This window comes from Bombus pascuorum, chromosome 6 (assembly GCF_905332965.1).
Source record: "Bombus pascuorum chromosome 6, iyBomPasc1.1, whole genome shotgun sequence".
NCBI lineage: Eukaryota > Metazoa > Arthropoda > Insecta > Hymenoptera > Apidae > Bombus > Bombus pascuorum.
In genome coordinates, this window is record NC_083493.1 from 13,459,779 (window position 1) to 13,480,790 (window position 21,012).

The following is a 21,012-nucleotide window of genomic DNA, read 5'->3' on the forward strand; positions in this document are numbered from 1 at the left end:
TATCGAAGAATTTGAAATTGTTACGCGTACCATGGAATCAGGGATTAGAAAAAAAAAAGAAAAGACAAGTGAGTTTAGAATTCTATTATCTTGGAAAATCCTCTACTCAAAAATTGATCAAATTAAACAAAATTATTATGTACTTTAATTTCGAATAAATAATACAATCGTGAAAGATCCAAAGTATCGGGCAATCAGCCTATCCGACCAGAGAGTGATCGCTGAATCATCGGACGAATGTTTTCGTCATTGTCAACGCGTAATCGAAATGTGACTAGGCCTACCCTTCAAACTTAATCATAGGTCCTATCGGTCAATCGATTAATTAACACGGATTAGCGGAGTTTCTAGTCATCGCTTAGATTGGATATCCTGTATAGTAAACGTATGATACAGTGGATAATGACCGAGGTAAATAGAGTTTGTTGTCCCTGGATTATCGTTGCTAATTGCAGTTTGCGCAAAGCTCTGGGTCCCTGCTCCCGCGTCCGACGAAACAGACGGTTATAACGGATCGAACGGCGACAATGGATCGGCCGACGCAAATATTGACCGCAACAAATATAGGCCGGGCCGACAATCAAAACGTCAGCTCGGCTTAATTTATCGCGATCCTGCAAGGCTGCCCCGCCGCGGCCTGCGTTTTTCCAACCTGATGCCATGTCGATTGTACCGCGTTTATTGAAAGCTCAAGGGCTCGACGTGTGGCCCGTTGGTTGCGCGTGACGTTTCCAAACTCCAAACGCCACTTCCCAACCAACATACCGGAACAACGCCGATGCGTACCGTGGTGTAAGAGGCGTGAGAAACTGACGCGAATTTTGTCAACACTATACCTCGAGCGGTTGTTGACAGGGTTCGATTAGTTGTACCGAACGTTTGGCTTCGTTTGAACTTCCATTTTATTTGGATTTTTGAGGAAACAGGCGATTTTGATAATTAACTATTATAGGGTTATTATTTCTGATCCAACAGAGATTTTTATTCTCAAAGTGTTTCTTATTATTAGAGTTACAATGTTTGGTAAAATAAGGGATTACAGAATTTTTGTCTTTGCAGTAATTGAAAATATACTGTTAAGGTTGATTTCTATTGGGTCAGATTTTATACCTACATCCATTCATTTTTGTATGTCACCATTTTCATCATAATCATATAGGTAAAAAGAAGCTAATCGTGCATATTTGTATCGAAATCGAAAAATTTTCAGACAGTAGAATCGGTCTGGCTTATATATTAGGTTGTCCGAAAAGTTTCTTTCGTTTTATCAGGAAATAATAGACGTACAACGTTTTATATTATTTTATCGAATTATGTTCGATCCATTTTATTCTGTTGAGATAAACACCGCGACATTTCACACACTTGGTTTCACGTTTGTATGAAGGTGCACTGTTATAAAAAAATACGTTTGCGAAAGAAAAACACTTTTCGGACAACCTAATATTAATTAAAATGTCGGATGGAACGAAATATCTATGATTGCAAAGTTATTTGTAGAAGGTTTTAAAATCGTCATATCTCTTTTTAATTGCAGAGTTGTTAATTAAGAATGCGCGATGACACGGCGAATTTGTCAGTGGACAGCAAATCCGCGCGAGAAGGCGCAGGGTATGGAAATGGAACCCCAAAAAACAAACTCTCACCGCCAGGAAAAAATATTCTTGAAGTGTAAGTACCATAACAATTCCATGTACATACGTAGTTTCCTCTTCGACTATATTAAGTACATAAGATTCCGTCTGCTTCTTAAATTTTCCCCTTCGCGACAAGTAGTCCAAAAGTAAAGTAACCGTTTCCAAGACGAAATTTGACCGCGCGAAAAATTAATTTACACAAGCTGGTCGCTTTATCGACAACGTGGTGACTGAACATTTCGAAGAACTTCGTTTCTGTACAATAGCTCAGAGAAATAGGGAAGAGGATAAATGGCGAGCTTATCCGTTACTGATCGATGGTTATAATGTTCATGATCGATGAGATGAAAAATTGCGATGTTTTTTTCCTTTCTTTAAGATCGACCGCTCGTTGTCTGCGTTCCGTTGTCCAGACACTCGATCATTCTTGATCGATCGCTAACCAATAATCATTCGAGATTTCGCGAATCGATAATGTTGCTTCGCCGTGATAATTAGAATGCGGATTTTTATGCACATTTACACGAAATTTAAAGGTGTAGAGTTGTACAAAATGCGTATACGTTATATCTGCTTAAATGAAACGAATGAATTATTAGAACGCAGAATTGGAAAAGTAGAAACTTGCATAAAAATCCATCCGATCTATAGCAGCGATATTTTGTAAAAATCAGAGCTTCGATCCCTGATGCTGGCTTATTAAATCTTCTTTTTATGGTTGGAATAGAAACGAGAATAGTTTGAGGAAAATTTAAACAGCGTTTACGCTGCATCCGTCGTGCTTCTTCCGCGAGTTTTCGCAAAATTTGCATTTATTCGTGGCCGGAGGATATTGGCGAGAAAGTTGAGAGATTGATCGATTCGAGTGGCGACAGATGACGGAAACTACTGACACGAAGGAGGCGCGTACAAATTTTTCTTGGATAGATAGTTTCGCGAATTTTCGTGCCCGCAATAATTCAAGAAAACTCGTCGTGTAGGAAATAATCGTTCATATTGAGAGATGGATCGAAACGAAACGTGATTAATGCTCCTTAGAAACGTACACGCCGATAAATCACCGCAAGTGAAAACTGGAAAAAATATATTATGTAGAATTCATCGTATAAAACCAATACTGATTTTTCTCAAGCATTAAATTCTCACCATAAGCGACTATAGTGTGTTGCATAAGATTTTATTTCTGTTCAATTGGTTAGTGCGATACAGCCGTCCATAGGAATATAGTCTTTTAATTATTTCGATTAGTATAGTTTCGTCGTTTGTCACGAAATTTACCACGTTCTTACAAGACGTAATAATCCTGCATAATAATCCGATAATAATTGTTAAGTTCATTCTGTTTGGAACTTCGTTTACAGCATCGAAATTAATTGTCAGCCTGTGAAATACAATTACACCATCTCATCGAATTAACGTAGGGATCGAAGGGAAAAGTTTGCTCGTTCAACTCCCGAAATCGGACTTGTCGAGCGCGATTCGTTCACCGGGGGGTAAATTCATCTATGCATCGTACTGTTACGATGGTAGCTGGCAGTCTCGTGTTCCTTGTATAAAATACCCATCGTAGATTCGTCGCAGGAGTTTCGAACAGCAATTACTCCGCTAATGGAGCCCCTACGGGAAGATCCAGACTTCGTCGAAGCCCGACACTTGCCGGGGTCGTCGCGACGGAAACCGGAAACTTCGCTTTTCCTTTCACACGCCGACGACGATCCTTCACGTCCTGGCTGTCTACGTTGATCCGCCAACCAACGATTTACATAGTGTTCCTAGCAGATTTATGATCTCGTATAATACAGCGTGCCATTTAACTCGTTTATTAAGATGCTAAATAATGGAAATCGATTCCCGAACAACGATGTTACTAAATCTTCGTACAATCGTGAAAAGCTTGGATACCTTGACTGTTTCATAGCAATGGGATCAGGTTTCATTCAACTGGAATTTAACATTAATTCAAGTCAATCCTAATATAAAAGTTTCTCTTTGCTATATTCCATTTTCTGATATAATATAAATTATTGGCTCTGTAAAGCCCAGAGCGAGTAGTTCAAGATAACATAAGTATCAGAAGATTTCCTGGTTTCGTGTGAAACGTAATAGTTCATTCAAATTGTCAAGGAAATTAGACGACGATAATTTCGCATTCATGCGAGATAACGACGCAGAAATTTGTAAAAACGATTTGTTAGAGTTAGAAGAGGAACATGATGATGAACGATCGAGAAGAAGAGTTATTATCGTAGGGTAACATTTGCGAGAGGATAAAGATTCTTGGACAATTTAGCGGGGCCATTTCCTCTGAAGTCGTTGGATCGTTTGTCAGGGTGTTTCAGGCGAAAGAGAGAAACTGTTGGTTTCTTCGTCGCGGAAGTTCCATTTGTATTTTAGACGTTAGTGCGCTGTTTTATAAAACACATTGAGTCGTTTCCCAGAGGAAATGATCCTGCTGGTCGATGAACGCCAAGCGTTTTAGCATTTTTGCCACTCGATTTCTTTCATTCATTTTGAAGGAGCAGGAACGCGTGCCGATCGTTATCGGTGTTTGTCGAGGAGCAACGCGCTTTGAATTAACTGAACGATCGCTTATGTCACTGGTTTCACGACTATAGTTCGCCACACGTTTTAACTACACGTTTCTCCAATAATTCAGCTAACTAGGTTTACGAGCGTCGAGTCGATCTTAAGTAGGAATAGGGTCTCGAAATCTGGAACTTGTCGGAGAAAAAGAAAAAGAATCAGGAAATTCGAAACTCTCCAAATCGGGATAAATAACAATTTGTATAAACAACCTATGAAATTATTGCGATGATACGAGTTTATTTGTAATTAACCGATAGTAAATCTGATTGAGAAATATCTAAGGAAGGTAATTAAGAAAATCTTAAATGATTTTTCATCGATAATAATTTTTATCAGTGAAAACATTCGCAGAAGTGCAATCGTCGACGCGATATCGGATTCGAAGTCCGGTTTCGCGATCGGATAAACAGGAGACGAACGTATATTTAAGTCTTCCCTGCTGATGCATATGAAAATATTGCTGTAGGATGTTCAGTGTACGGAACCTTGTATATTTCATTTCAGACACGCTCCAAGATGCGAAGAAGGATAAAGAAGAAACTCAGTATATGCTACAAGAGAATGGCGATCCAATGTACGAATAAGATTTTTACAGATGAATGAGATTTTGTTAAATAATTAGAAAGAGAAATATAGGAGGAGTAAATATGGGAGTCAAAATGATTGTAGGAACTTATGGAATTAATTAGGAGATATCCTGGTCGCCCTAGAGACTGCAAGAATCGTATAAATTTATTCACGATGATTTCTTAATTGTAGCAAGTATATCCTGTAAGAGTATTCCCGGATTGGAAATTAAACAATCGGAACTTTGCATTTCTATGGCAGAAGAAAGAAACGTAACCGGTTCTTAAGCTTCTTTTCTCTCGGGGAAATCGTTTTTCCCTTGCATCCGGAAGTACTCTTCCATAACCGATTATTTTCTCGTGCTGCTACAAAGAGTAGAAGAACGGATAACGGGCAGCACATCGACGAATAATTGTATTTAAAAGTGTTCTTATTAAAAGTCAATATTACTTTGTGTCCACAGTGAATTCGTGCCACCTCAAACGAAGGAGGAGGAGAAGCCGGTTGCGCCGGAACAATCCTTGCCACCAGTGCCTTATTTCAAACTCGTAAGTATCGTGGGTGAAAAGAAAAAGAGAAGTAACGAATTAAAATACAAAGTAAGCAGAAAACGTCACCGACATTTGTCAAACATTCTACATACATCCTGTTACAGTTGAAATATCACCGTGTTAGTTTGGAATCAAACGACGAAATCGATCTTGTAGCGGCCGAACGGTTTGGCTATCGAGTCCCTTTGTCTTTGACAAACTTAACGAGCGCGATTCTGTCGATCGATCGGGCTTGTTTTTGTTTAGAACTAGTCAGATCTCCGTCCATTAATCACCGTTAGGCCAGCATTAATTTTCCCCGGGGTTAAATCTGCCGGAAAGGCAGAAGTTGCCAGCACTAAATCACTCGAGAATATGTTTCTGAAATTTTCGACTAGTTCGGCGACAAATTGCTCCGTCGACGCCACCGGAATCTCGCGAATTCCCGGTGAACCCATCATTCGGAAAATTAACATAACGTCGATGCTCGCGCGCAATTAATTAAAATACGTCCGTTGCCATGGCTGTTGCCCACCGGTGCTTCCCCTGTGCTACCCCTTTTTCTCTCACTTTCCCTCAGTTCTCTCTGCTTCGCCAAAACTTTGAATTCCAGTTTAATCGCGGCGTACGCGAAAGCTTTGACGAAACCCAGTAACGAGAATCGCTCTGCGTCTGTTCACAGTTTCGATTTGCAACATGCGGGGAGTTGATGCTGATTTTTGGTGGCCTGATCATGGGAACTTTGACAGGCCTGTGCATCCCCATTTCGACGATTCAGTATGGTGAATTCACCACATTGCTGGTGGATCGTAATACGGAGAATCAATCGAGTACACCGACGCTTATATTGAAGTGGTTCGGAGGAGGAAAGGTCTTGTAAGTCTTGGCGTACTCAGACACGCCTACACTACCTGAATTGCATATTTTTAGCACGAAACCGAGACGCGAGACTCGCCTCTGACGCGTTACGTTAACGAGAAAATAGATCGCTCGAGGGGAATATAGTCTAGTTTGTTCTGTCTAGTTTACTTTGGTACATCGCTACGAAGTTCCGTAATTTTCCACGTCGATACTGTTCCACGGAACGATACTTCGAATTGAGAATCTAGAAGAACGGTTTCCTTTCGATGAATAATACAACGTATTTATGAGATAAATATTATGATTGCAGGGGACCCAATGAAACATACAAAGCGAGGATGGACGCGCTGTACGACGACTCGGTTGCGTTTGGTGTATCCTCCGCGGCGCTATCCACGTTCCAATTTTTCTTTGCCGTGTTCACGGTCGATTTATTAAATATCGCGGCTTCTAGACAAATCGCTCGAGTACGTAAGATGTTCCTTCGCGCTGTTCTTAGACAAGATATGACGTGGTACGACACCAACACGTCGACCAACTTCGCCAGTAGAATTACCGAGTAAGTATACTTCGCTGTTAATCGATAATTCGTTAAAAGGAGGCAATTAGATTTTACACGAAAGATTTCAGATTGAACCTTGAAATATATTTAACAGCCAGACTTTCGTTTCCATTAGAATTTACTTTAAAATAATAGTTTCGTTAAAATCCAAACTTAAATCACAGCTAATTAATATTTAAATTGTGAATTCAAATCAATTCCATTTTATTCGAAAATTCTATTTTTTCCTTCCGTATGGAAACTATCCGGACTATAGACACGGAGATGTATAGCCTCGAGTAGTCATATTTTCTTACGTCGATCCGGCTTTCAAGTGAACATTGCGGTTTCGATTTCTCCCAGTTCCGCGGATATAAACGCAGCGCGGATCATGTATAACGGAGAAGCGAGAAGCAAAGTTTAGGGAACGAGATCTCTGCTCATCAACAGGTGGCCGCTCGTGAGAATCGAAATCCTTACCCGATACAAAGTCCATCTCTGTTTGCGGTTGCGTTTCAGACCGCGTAATTATCGAAAAGTCAAGGATGGATTCATAACGGGCCAATTAAAGCTTCGCCACTAGAGTATTTCCTTGTGCAATCTGTTTATTTCGGGACGAGAATGTTCGCTGCAATAGTATATCCGTGGCGCAAGTCGCATAATTGCACAGACACGCGTGCAATTTCGATGAAAGAAATTCGACGTTGCACGGTGGCTAAATTTTTCTTCTTGTCGCCAGGTAGTATTTCCGGTTTGTAGTAGACGATTGAAACACAGAGTGAATCACTCTACACTGTTACAGAGACAATAAATCTCGTTGCATCGTAAATATAGCATCGCGATACGCGTATATATCGATGTAGTTACAAGACCCATTGGCATTAAAAACGATTTGGCTCATAGTCCGCATTTATTACGTAAACTTGACTTAACACCTGTCTTAAATGGCAATCATCGAAAAGCAAGGATTTCTGTATTTTCTTTGTCATATCGAGTGAAACGATTCACCAGATTTTACGTATAGTAACTGACGAAAGTATTCGAATATTTATTGGAGCCTTTCGTGAATATATTATTTGTATTGTACAAAACGTTGTGAAATTTCATTCACGGTAATGAGAATCGATCAGTATATAGTGGCACAGTTTCATATCTGACAAAAAATAATAATGCTGTGTACATTTTCATATAGGTTTCCAGCTTTAATGATATAACGATATCACGTTACAATGTTGATGAAATTCCAAAATGTTTTATATAACACGTACCAATGTATACATAAAAATTGTCTATCGTACGCGTTCAAATACTTTCGTAATCCATTGTATCATCGTAAATCATTTCGTATACGTTCGTCGTAATTGCGTCAACTTATTCTCGTTCGTTTCTTCCTATCATCGTTAGGAATAAAAATCATATTTTGTAAAAATGTTTCTCGTGTCGCAACTTCCCGCTACATATTGCCGTTATCAGTTTGAAAACGTTATTTCACATTGTGTGACTGTAAGACGGAATTATAATAAAGTTCGTATAATTTGAGACAATATTGATTTTAGTTGAACGTGATTACACGACATTCACGAGTATGTGTTATTGTACCGTAAATGCTGTGTAATCGCCCGGAAATGTCTTAACGTGGCGCCGCAACATTTTCACGAATATTCTAGAACGTGAAGCAGGATGAACAACGTTAAATATAAACGCCACGAACACAGTGACACTTCTCCTTGACATTTATACATACGGTTTGAGGAATCATTTCTTTATATCGTGCTAAAACGCATACACTGTTAGATTTTATTTTTAGTTTGTTTTCCGATCGCTATTTGACAGCTTGTTTTCTTTAATCGTATTAGAGGAGATAATGGAACTGTGCATAATATGGTCGCGCGATACAAACGAGGAAATAAATTGAATATTCGTTGGAATTGAACTTCCCGAGCTTTTGCAAGGTGACCTTTGCATTGTAGAAGATAAGGCAAACTCTAATTAATTCATTCTGAATGGTTGCCCGCGGTTCCGTGTTATTTTCGTCAGGTACTTTGGATAGAACCGACACCAAACTATACGAACGTATCTAATTACGGTGGTGGTCACCTTGTACAACGACGAGAAGTCTGGCAAACGTGCCGACGAAGGAAGAATTTTCCACAAATTTATTCACTTAATCGGGTGGAAATTCATCCGAGGGAAATTTAAATTGAAGATCATATGTCAAAGTCCAGTTTTATTTTTATTGTGTAGCGTTTCGTTAATTAAATTTTGCAGCATTTGCACCGACAATCAAAATGTTCACGGTTGATGGGTAACCCGGTACCCGAACACTAAATTGTCCACAGAAAATTTAATAAGCGTGTGCTTTGAACGAAACGTACTTTTCGTTATAATTGATAATTCACTTACCAGATATTAATATTAAGCAGTGGTACCATTTATGGATTAACGAATGTAGCCAAAAGTTGTCATGACGTTGCAGAGACTTGGACAAGATGAAGGAAGGCATAGGAGAAAAGCTGGGCGTGTTCACGTACCTCATGGTCTCCTTCATCTCCTCCATCATCATATCGTTCGTATACGGCTGGAAATTAACGCTGGTGGTGCTAAGTTGCGCACCAATCATCGTCATAGCCACTGCCGTAGTAGCGAAAGTTCAGAGCTCCTTAACAGCTCAGGAGTTGAACGCTTATGGCCAAGCCGGTAGAGTAGCCGAGGAAGTATTAGGCGCCATCAGGACCGTGATCGCCTTCAATGGAGAGGAAAAGGAAGTGGAGAGATACGCTGAGAAGCTAGTACCAGCCGAGAGAACCGGAATAAGACGTGGAATGTGGTCCGGCGTTGGTGGTGGCGTGATGTGGTTCATCATATACATCAGCTACGCAATCGCGTTTTGGTATGTCTATATTAAGATTGTGTGAAAATATTTGTACGCTTTTTAGGATATGTGTTTGCGTACTATAGCATAGATGAAAGAAATATGAGTATTTTCAGAATAAACGCTTTTGACGCGGGTAAACAGGCACGAGAAGGGTAGAAACGGGTCAGCCATGTAATTTCCGCATTGTGTCAGAGGTGTTTCAAGTAAAAGTTGTTTGCTTTAAAAGGGAAGCATCAGACAGGAGTGTTCCTTTGTTTGCCATGGAAAGTGGCTGTCTTGGCTACTCTAATTCGATATAAAACGATCTTCCCTTGGAACTCTTCCTTTTTCTGTTGTTTTCTCTTTTCGAAAATGGACGAGTTACGTACAGCGTAGGGAAAAAGTTTGTGCGTAATGGTGGCTAGGGGAAGGAATACAGGTTTGATTATGATAAATCAAATTTTCTCTCGCACGATCGTAAGTCGAGGCACACGAATTTCTATTACTGTTATATCTTAAATCGAATCATATAGGATCGCGCGATGGAAAAGGAAAGTGTTCCGAGGAAACATCTGAAGAACGAACTGCGTGTGATATATTCGTCAAAATGTTAGGTCGTCGAAAGACACACTCGCAGAGTAACCGTAGCTCAAGAGTGAGAGATGCGAATATCAAAGTAATCGGATAGGAATAGATTAAGAATTTTAAGCCGTTTACATACGACTAGACATGTGGTATACGATCAGATGGTACACTGATCCCGTCTGAGTCGATGCAAACCGTAACTAGATAATAACGCTGATACAAGTTTACGTATATTGCAACTAGCACTGTGAAACCTCGTAGTCGCTGCATGTATCGTAACATGTTCGGTGTATGTAAACAGCTTCAACCATTAACATAACACAAACATTGTAGCAACACGATCTATTCTGTCATCGTGTCGAGATGCGTTGCCAAAGTTAAACAATGGGAACTTTGAGAGTAGCGAAATTAGATACTTTTCGTTTCTGTGCCACCTCACTGGTCATCCTTCTATCTTTGTACACTATGTGATGTTTCATTGTCAAAAGGAACAAGACATCTCGAACAATTGCAATAAATAACGACAAGTTCTCGAGATGAAAATTAGAACGCATGTTAAATTGACGATTATCGTTCGCCAGGTACGGAGTTCAACTGATCCTGGAGGACAGGCCAAAGGATGTGAAGGAGTATACACCAGCGGTGTTGGTGATCGTGTTCTTCGGTGTGCTAGCTGGCGCTCAGAACATGGGCCTGACATCGCCGCATCTCGAAGCGTTCGCGGTGGCGCGCGGTTCAGCCGCGGCGATTTTCCAGGTGCTTGATCGCGTGCCAACGATCGATAGCTTGAGCAAAGACGGCCAGAAGCTTCCATCCGTCAATGGTGAGATCGAGTTCAAGAACGTACACTTCCAGTATCCCGCTAGAAAGGACGTGAAGGTGTTGCAAGGTTTGAATCTGAAGATCAATCGGGGCGAGACCGTGGCACTCGTCGGCGGGTCCGGCTGTGGCAAGTCTACTTGTCTCCAGCTCATCCAACGTCTCTACGATCCTCATAAGGGACAGGCAAGTAAAAAGAAAAGTTTGTGTTTGCGCGAGAAGCAAAACGGAGGTAGGGAATCGCTGGACCAAACAACGTTTAGATCGTGCGATTAGATCGTTCGCATTTCTCTCTTCAATTTAGTTCGAGTTAAACCTTTTTATTGTTTAGAAGACGCTTAAATTTAAGGAATATATAATTGATACGCGTCATTCGTATGTTTCAATTCTGTGTTAAAGATTTCCTAGAATCATTCCATTTGCGTGTGTTGAAACGGGAGCGATATCGAAGAAGCGTAGCGCCAGTGAAAATTGGAGAAATGCGAAACGTGCTTATTACACAACTGATCAAAAAAAAAAAAAAAAAAAAAAAGAAGAAAAGAACTAAAGAATAAAAAAACTGCATATTAAATTTTTATAATTGCGATTAAAAAATTATATCACGGTGCTGCTGAGATAGGAACCGTTGCGCTGGCGCCTCCTGTTAATGATATCTCGTATCAGATTTCCCCTTGTTAATTTAGAAAACTGTAACGAGCTGGTACTTTCGCTGTCGCGTTAATTAAATAATAATAATAATTCGTATTTTTATTATTCGTATTAATCCGTATAATTTAGTTTCTCAGAGTAATTTTATCTCCACGGTCGGTAGCCATGAATTCTCCATCCCACGAGAATCGTAGACTCGTCTCCTCAATTTGTTTGTTTACCGAGGGAAAGGGAGTAATTTATTAAAATGTAGAAACTAGCGATATTTTTATGCAGACGTTGCGCAACGAGCACGGCTAAGCGACGAGTTCTCTGATTAACCCGATGAAGTTTTTCTTTCGGTCAAAATCGCAATGGTGACTGTCGTGAGGTCGATGTACGCGCCATTACGGTTTTCGCGTATATCGTTCAGAAGAGCATTATCGTTCGTTCTTGCTAGAATTATTATTCGAAACGATACAACTTTTCCTATGCCAATAAGACGATCGAAATTTTTATCTCGGATGAAGATTTCACGAGATGTTCGGAATAAAATACAGAAATATTCCCGTTTCGTAGCATCGAATTCCAACTCGATTAAATTCCACGGTATCCAGGCAAGCGTGACTCGCGAGGGTGAATTTGTTAAGTGTGTTCCGAGTTAACAATATCCCGACCGTGAATATATTCCATTATTACATCTGTATTCGCGAACGCGGCGATGGGAATTTTAGGGAACAAGTTTGAAGCGTTTCTCGCGGCGGCTGAGTTCTCTCAGTAGTAAAATTTTCTCGTGTTCCTGCATCCGTCGCAGTTTCTCCTGCCAAAAATATTACGCCGTATATTTGGCATAATGTTTTCGAGCTGGCTCTTGAACTCCTTTTCCCTTCCACTTATATTTTCCATGGCATTGTTGCGCCATAGCCGATAAAAGGGGCTTTCGCCTAAAATTCGCCCATCCGAGGAAAACGGCCGACAACGACGTTGAACGATCGCCCTTATCTTTCTCTTCGCATCGCATCGTCTTGGTCCTGTTCCCCCTGGACCTCTATTGGTCAATGTCAAAGACAATTCTCACAACGATCACGCGTCGATCTCTCTGTTCGAACAGGTTTTACTGGACGGCGTGGACGTGGCGAAGTTGAACGTTCAATGGCTCCGTTCGCACATAGGCGTGGTCGGCCAGGAACCGGTGCTCTTTGACACAACGATACGGGAGAATATCCGGTACGGAAATGACAGCATTACCGAGGAGGAGATGATCAAAGCCGCGAAGGAAGCGAACGCTCACGACTTCATCAGTAAACTGCCCGAGGTGAGTGGCTTCGTACCTATTCTTCCATTCCGTTGCCGTTTTCTCTGGCTCAACGGAATTTCAGCTTCCCTTCTCGTGGTTCGTGACAGACGGAGCACCGATTGATTCGGTCACTTTTCAACAACCAGTCGCTCGAACCTCTAGGCGTGCGGAGTTACGTTCACATAGTATAGACCTATGTCGAAAGATTTCCTTGCTCTTGGTACGTGGTACGCTTTCCGTGCCGATGGATCTCTAGAATCCAGGCACAAAGAGAGAGAGCGTCTAATTAAAATCATGTCCAGGAACCGTGAATTCGCTTGGAATTTTAACCTCGTCCTTGCGTATCCTCTCGTTCATCTCTTTTATCTCGTTGATCATCGCAGTCGTGATGATTCTAATCATGGAGATAAGGAAGGACACGTTTTCTTAATGGCCATTGCGGTCGAATTTTCCATTTTTTAAATTTCAATATCTTATCAGTGTCTCTACAGTCTGATTTAGAATACTGAATATTTCTGAAAGTTTTATAAAGACTTACGCAAATTACTAAACTGTGATGAGAAGACTGTCTGTTGTAATCTTTTTTATTTGCAATGGAACAATTTATCGAGCAAATTTTGAACAACGCGAAACACACTGAAGTAACTCCAAAAATGGTACGGACCGAACAACATTGATACAAATGCGCGTTGCGTTTTATCATCATCCCCATATATGCTATATTGATCTTCAGAATATCAAATCGTAGCATTCGAAACGTTCGATTTCCAAACCTCTTTCTAAACCTTCTTTCTCATAGATCTAAACTGCGAAATTTTCCTTTCATGTAGAATTTCGATTTTGTAATTTTATGATGCAGACTCACAAGCTATCCTCCATTTGTTATATTAGGTTGTCCGAAAAGTTTCTTTCGTTTTATAAGCAAATAATAGACGCACAGTGTTTTTTGTTTTATATTAATTTATTGAATTATGCATGAACATAATAATGGAAATATAACGAAATGGATCGTACCTAATTCAATAAAATAATATAAAACAGAAATTGTTGTTCGTCTATTATCATATTATGAAACGAAAGAAACTTTTCGGATAACTAAATATTACAAGTTCGGACGCGAGAGACTGGCGTTCGGCTAACTGAGTTTCTTTAATCCGTTTCCATGGTCACACGAATTTTATTTTTATTAAGGATTAAATATTTCCTACCTTGTAACTAAATATTGCATCATGTACATATGCGTATTGCACGGTAAATATTCTGTAAAAATTACATAAAAAGGAAAATTAGGTTGTCCGGAAAGTGTCTTTCTTTCGTAAACGTGTTTCCTACAACAATGCACCCTCATACAAACGTGAAACCAAGTCTGTGAAATGTCGCGGTGTTTATCTCAACAGAACAAAATGGATCGTACGTAATTCGACAAAATAATATAAAACGTTGTGCGTCTATTATTTCCTCATAAAACGAAAGAAACTTTTCAGACAACCTAATACAGGGTGCGCCGTTAGAATTCGGACAGAATTCAATTTGTAGTTCCCACCATATTAGAATTCAGATGTTTGTGCTGATTGACTCTGAAGTTAGTTAAATATGTCAATAAGTCTTCTATAACCTCAAAATGACAGAACTCGTTAAGCAAAACCCGGAATACGATAGAAGAGCGGCGATTATAGAAAGTCTTCGCGCCGGGAGAACGCCGGTCGAAATTATAAAATTCTTTAGCTACCCAAGATCGACGGTATACGACATTGCTAAGAGATACGCAGCCTCAGAGTGGTTCGAGAAGGGTTCTCCTTCTCCGGCGAGAAAAGTTCAGGTTAGGGAAAAATCAACAAGGACGCCAGAAATTATTCAAAGGGCCCAAGACATGATTTTGGAAGATCCGGGAACTTCTCTCCGAAAATTAGCCTCCGTCTTGGGGGTGAGTGAAACGATTGTCCGTCGAATAGCTCAAGAGGATCTTAGATATGCCTCCTACGTTCTCAAAGTCCGTCAGATGCTCTCCGAGGCCGCCAAGCTTAAAAGATTTGCCCGTTGTCATTTGATTCTGTGTTCGTTAAAACACGAAGCTGCTCCTAACAGTCCCGACCTAAACCCATTGGACTATTACGTGTGGGGCGTTATCGAGAGACAAACTAATAAATGCAGGCACCCCAACGTCAACTCCCTACGAGCTGCTATCGAGTCAGAATTCGCGACAATTAAACGCGACCAGTTGAAGTCAGCGTGCTCGCGCTTTAGAGCAAGAATAGAGCAGGTCATAGAGGCAGAGGGTGGTTACATAGAATAAAAGTTCTCAGCAAGGACCCTTTAAATGAGATATAACAACATTTTCATGTGTTTTTGTGTATTGACTTAAATAAACAACTTTCTGCACAAAACTTCTTTTGTCCGGATTCTAACGGCGCACCCTGTATATCAGTGATTCTTAGGGATACTCAGTTCGGATAATAGGGGCTCGTTTAGGAGTTCGTGTATCCGAGCTCGGGTCTAAATTTCTTTGCATAAACGAGGTGCGGATAAACGTAGTTCTACTGTAGATACTTCGTAATATTGCAATCTAATAATTTGACAAATTATGAGTATCGAACAATGTCTATTATCAGTCATTTTATTGTATATCGAGATCATGTTGACCCTCAACAAATTCGGCTTGTTGTAACGCGCTAACAATAGTCTCAGGTGTGAGCGACAAGCCGCGAAACACGCGTGCAAACAGACGATAAAACACCCGTTAAACCGTGCCCGGGCAAATAACGGTATCCCAGATTACGGCTGCGTCAACGATTAGGCGTTTATTACCGAATTATCGGTAGGTGTATTCGATGCTAGCGATGGTTTCATCCGCGGTTCCACCGGTATATACCGTTGTGAATGTGTATCGCGTGTGTTTGGCCTTTATCCGTTGTGTCTCGCGACGCGTTTAGAACCGTAACGATCCGCGGAAACAAGTGGACCAGACATTTTCCAGTTTATGGTGCACGCCAGGCAGTTTATTTTACGGATCGATGCGGCACGATCGTGCACGTGAAATTTTACCCGGGAAAACCGAGCACCGTTTGCTACACGCACGTTGATGGACGAACAATATTGGGTTTTATATGAATGGAAGCTTTGGTTACGAGATCAGATATATTAGACAGTTACGCAAATTACGTCGCTTCTACACGGCACACACGGTATTAGCATTGTGTTTTTTTAAATACATTATTTATTTATTCACAGGAAAATCTATTTTCAAATTTTCTATTTGCTCAGTGTATATATATTAAAATTTACCACGCAAAACTTTTATATCCACGTGTTTTATGAAGCATTTTAAAATTTCACTTCTAACGAGACTATCACGATTATATCGATAAAATTTAAAGTTTATTTAAAAACATACATAGAAGTCACAGAATAAGTAATTGTAAACATATTTACAATATACATATATTTAATTAGAAATTAGTATATAGCATGTAGTTTGTTATTAGATCGTATTAAGTACTTTATGCGTATTCAAGTAAAACACCAAGTATTTTCTTGCTGTTCTCGACTTAACTTGTGGTACGCGAAGTGATGTACCTCGTAAATTTATTAAATCTCAACACGGTACGTACACGCCGTAGACGTGTCACGTCGTAATTTCGTTAATTAAATCCCACGAGTATGGCAATCGAATAGGCAAATTACTTGCGGACAGTATTCTCCTGATAATTATCAACGAATATGGTTATACCTAAAACTTGTTTCCTTTAAATATCAATTAATTTTCATTCTTCATTAAACATAAGTATTTATCCTCCAGTTAATTAAAATTTAAAGAATGTCCACATTGATTAACTCTTGTCAAATAATCAAAGCAAAGAATCTTTATCAACGGTCTTCGTTCTAGGCCTACGATAGTCCTGTGGGAGAGAGAGGTTCGCAAATGTCCGGTGGACAGAAACAAAGGATCGCGATTGCTCGAGCCCTCGTTAGACGACCGGCTATACTTCTATTGGATGAAGCTACGTCTGCTCTGGACGTTCATAGCGAAAACACCGTGCAAAGAGCTTTGGACGCGGCGTCAAAGGGTAGAACAACGATCGTCGTCACTCACAGGCTGTCTACGATTACAAATGCTGATAGGATAGTGTTTATAAAGGAGGGTCAGGTGGTTGAACAGGGCACGCACGAGGAACTGCTGGCCCTGAAAAATCATTATTACGGATTGGTCTCTGCTGACGCCAGTGCAACTGCCAGAGGTAATTGCTTTTATGTACGAAATTTTCGGGGTAAAATAGTTTGTATAGGTGAAGTTCGTATAACTGGATTAGAGTTTCTATAATTAGAGTTTATTCGTTCTCTCCCATCACCTGTCACTTTTCGTTTACATAATGGGAATTCATGTTCAAATAAATAAATTCAACAAGCACAATTGCCAACTAAAATTTCGTTCGAACAAATACGATTCGTATAAATAGGGTTCTAATGTATAGACGTATTATATAACGTATTACTGATGCTCGAGCAACTAGGTATTTTTTCATTTTTTTAGAGTTTCATTAAACAAGAATTAAAATGAAAGTATCAACGTTGTAATTGTATAGTCTCGATCTTCAGATTACGTAAAAAAAAAAAAAAAGGATAAGCTTGTTTTATAGACTTTCACGTATTATTGAGAGCAATGGGAGGGTCCCAGAGTTTATGATAACAAAAATGTAATATTTTTCTTCTCTTAACATCGGACGGTATGATGTTACGCTTTCGTGTCGATTGAATTTCCAGCGAAAGCGACGGCATCAGCCGCAAAGACGGTCACCGCAGCCATACCGAAGCAGAAACCACCGTTGAAGAGGCAATTCTCCACTCTGTCGATGCACTCTCATCGGTTGTCGTTAGCCGGCGCATCTGAGTGCTCGGAGAATCAACTGGAGGAACACGAGAAGCCGTACGACGCGCCAATGATGAGGATATTCGGGCTCAATAAACCGGAATGGCCTTACAATTTGATCGGTATAGTTAGCTCGATTACTATTCATTTAACCATTCACTCGTACATCTTCAACGAGAAAATGGATCAGTCTCTCTACCGATGAATATAATTCCTCGAGGCCATACAACTTTTGCTGTTCTAACAGATTTATCGACAGAAAAACAGAAATCCTCATACTTCAGGGTATCTAACACGAAAACCAATCAATCTATCTGTCTATTAACAAAAATTTTCTACATCATACAATTTCTTCAATCTCAACAAAGTCGACAAAGAAGAAGAAATTCTCATATCTCAAGATGTCTAACAATAAAAACGATCAATCTCTCTCTATGGATTGATAAAATCCTTCCAACTTTTATAGTTTCTGCAATCCTAACACATTTATCAAGAGAAATTACATCTCAATACTTCAGGATATCTAACAACAAAAATAATCCATCTCTTCATCGGATGCCTCGCCTATCATAAATCGTACAATTTTACCAATTCAAAGAGTTCTACTGAACGAAACTAATGAACAAAAATTGCCATGTTTCAGGGTGTTTAGCAGCAGGTATGGTGGGCGCCTCGTTCCCAGCATTCGCTGTTCTCTTCGGTGAAGTATACTCCGTATTGGGTCTTCAAGATGACGAAGAAGTACGCCACGAGAGCGTCAAGTTCTCGATTCTCTTTCTGGTGGTCGGAGTTGTTACGGGTGTCGGTACTTTCCTGCAAATGTATATGTTTGGATTGGCCGGTGTGCGTATGACCGCGAGGATCAGAAAAATGGCGTTCAACGCGATGCTGCGACAGGAAATGGGCTGGTACGACGAGGACACGAACAGCGTGGGTGCCCTTTGCGCCAGATTATCCACAGACGCCGGTGCTGTCCAGGGTGCAACGGGGACACGTGTCGGTGCGATTCTTCAGGCTCTGTCGACCTTAGTCCTTGGAATCGGATTATCCATGTATTATACCTGGAAGATGACGTTAGTGTCCGTCGTTTCGATACCTTTGGTGTTGGGTGCAGTCTTCTTTGAGGCGAGAGTGATGAGTGGCCAAGGTCTGCAAGAAAAGAAGAAGATGGAGGCCGCGACGAGAATCGCCATAGAGGCAATCTCGAACATCCGGACTGTAGCCAGCCTTGGGAAAGAGGAAGCCTTCTTGCAGCGTTATTGTGTGGAACTGGATCTCGTGGCTAAAGCGACAAGAATTAGAAATAGACTGAGAGGATTGGTATTCTCGTGCGGTCAGACCATACCATTCTTCGGTTATGCCTTGAGTCTCTATTATGGTGGTGCTTTGGTGGCTACCGAAGGTTTGAGGTACGAGAACGTGATCAAAGTGTCGGAAGCGTTGATCTTTGGATCCTGGATGTTGGGACAAGCCCTTGCCTTCGCTCCCAATTTTAATACCGCGAAAATTTCGGCCGGAAGGATATTCAAGCTTCTAGACAGAGTCCCGGAGATCACCTCGCCACCGGATTCGGAAGACAAAGATCTGGATTGGGTGAGTGCGAGACTTACAAGTCAGCTTATAAATCCGATTGCGCGATATTGATAAGAGATTATAAATAGGAAGCTTTATCTTATCGTAGTTAATGTTGCGTTGTTGGATATATTGAGTAATAAGATGTTTGATCAATTATATCGCTGTCGTTGAAACAATGTAGTTCAATTATTTTGCGAGTTTATCAGGAAGAAAGTAAACATCACGTGTAAAGTATAGAGGAAGATTGGCAAAGCTGGCCAAATGTCTCGTTTCGACAGGTTTCATTACGGCTGTTTAGCAAAGCGACGAATTTATGACGTACCGACAGCAACGCCTCCGGCTATGCACGTTAATTACGCTCAAAACGGGAAACTCTGTTTGATTGGGGTTGCGATTATCCCTCTAGAATTCCAAACCGTTTAATGAAGCGATACGAAATAAACGACGCGATGTTTCGGATTTATCCTACTCAAGCGATTGCCACGTATAATTCGATTGATTAGCAAATATTTATAATGCATTCGGTCGAATCAGTTTTCTTGTTCCTATCTGATACAAACGTAGTCCAACGAATTAATATAGCGATACTCGAATTCATAAATAACGTATAGATTTAGATTTAGATTTCCACATTTACATAGACATTTTGCATGCATAATTTCATTTTCTCGTTTGATCACACGTGGCGAAAGTGTACGAGATTCTACTCGAGATAGGAACCTCGTTTCATGTTTTCCAGTTTTAACATAAAACGCATATTCTTTCACGTTCTAACTTTATTTAATAGAACCGTGTCAACGTAAATACATCACTGGTTAGAAATTGAAAAAGCAGTCTATTATATCGAATATCGTGTAATAGAATTAGACGAAGAAAAGTTTAGAAATTTTAGATTTAAAAGTGCAGTATTATTGAGAAGCGAGACATTCTTTTGAAAATGTTATTATCTTTCAAGAATTTTCATTATTTTTTTACTTTACATTCGATTAGAGTAAGAAGCCTATCTAGAATCAGAAATTTGTATAATTTCAGAAAGCGGACGGCTTGATTCAATTTTCGAAAGTCGAGTTCCATTATCCGACAAGGCCTGAGATGCAAATTTTACAAGGTTTGAATCTAATCGTGAAACCGGGCCAGATGGTCGCCCTGGTAGGCCAAAGTGGTTGTGGCAAATCCACCTGCATCCAATTGTTGCAACGATTGTACGATCCGATTTCTGGTACCGTGACAATGGACAGGCGTGACATCTCGTCGGTTTCGTTGCGCAATTTGAGATCTCAGCTTGGTGTTGTCGGTCAGGAACCAGTACTTTTTGATAAAACGATCGCACAGAATATTGCTTATGGCGACAACTCCCGAACTGTAACGATGGAGGAAATCATAGAAGCCGCTAAGAAGTCCAACATACATAGCTTTGTCAGCTCTCTACCACTAGTGAGTAGCACAATTCTTGTTTGATATTGGTATTCTCGGAGCTTAGCTGTTCAGAGAAGACAAACACAGTAGTGCTTCGTTCACTGGCCATGGATTAAGATCTTAGTTGATCGTTTACCAAAGGAAATATATTTTTACCTACAGAGATTTGAAGATTTACAATGAATGTATTTTATAAATATATTATATGTTAAAGTTTCGTTAGCACTGTGATGAAACATTGTTGCTACCATAA

General features: G+C 40.2%; 1 protein-coding gene across 5 annotated transcripts in view; it reads left to right on the forward strand.

The window, feature by feature from the left end:
- The window catches only part of LOC132907676 (multidrug resistance protein homolog 49), a 74,481-nt gene that overhangs the window by 45,883 nt on the left and 7,586 nt on the right, over window positions 1-21,012 (forward strand). For 3 of the 5 annotated variants that reach the window (XM_060960998.1, XM_060960999.1, XM_060961000.1), the window contains 12 exons: window positions 1,538-1,671; window positions 4,728-4,797; window positions 5,254-5,338; window positions 6,003-6,196; window positions 6,492-6,740; window positions 9,199-9,612; window positions 10,743-11,166; window positions 12,719-12,922; window positions 16,788-17,139; window positions 17,663-17,890; window positions 18,412-19,361; window positions 20,376-20,777. In XM_060960998.1, the coding sequence (XP_060816981.1) occupies window positions 1,560-1,671; window positions 4,728-4,797; window positions 5,254-5,338; window positions 6,003-6,196; window positions 6,492-6,740; window positions 9,199-9,612; window positions 10,743-11,166; window positions 12,719-12,922; window positions 16,788-17,139; window positions 17,663-17,890; window positions 18,412-19,361; window positions 20,376-20,777 (3,684 nt within the window). In that variant the 5' untranslated portion in view covers window positions 1,538-1,559. The remainder of the gene's footprint in view (window positions 1-1,537; window positions 1,672-4,727; window positions 4,798-5,253; window positions 5,339-6,002; window positions 6,197-6,491; window positions 6,741-9,198; window positions 9,613-10,742; window positions 11,167-12,718; window positions 12,923-16,787; window positions 17,140-17,662; window positions 17,891-18,411; window positions 19,362-20,375; window positions 20,778-21,012) is intronic. The other 2 variants (XM_060961001.1, XM_060961002.1) reach the window with 1 other exon arrangement.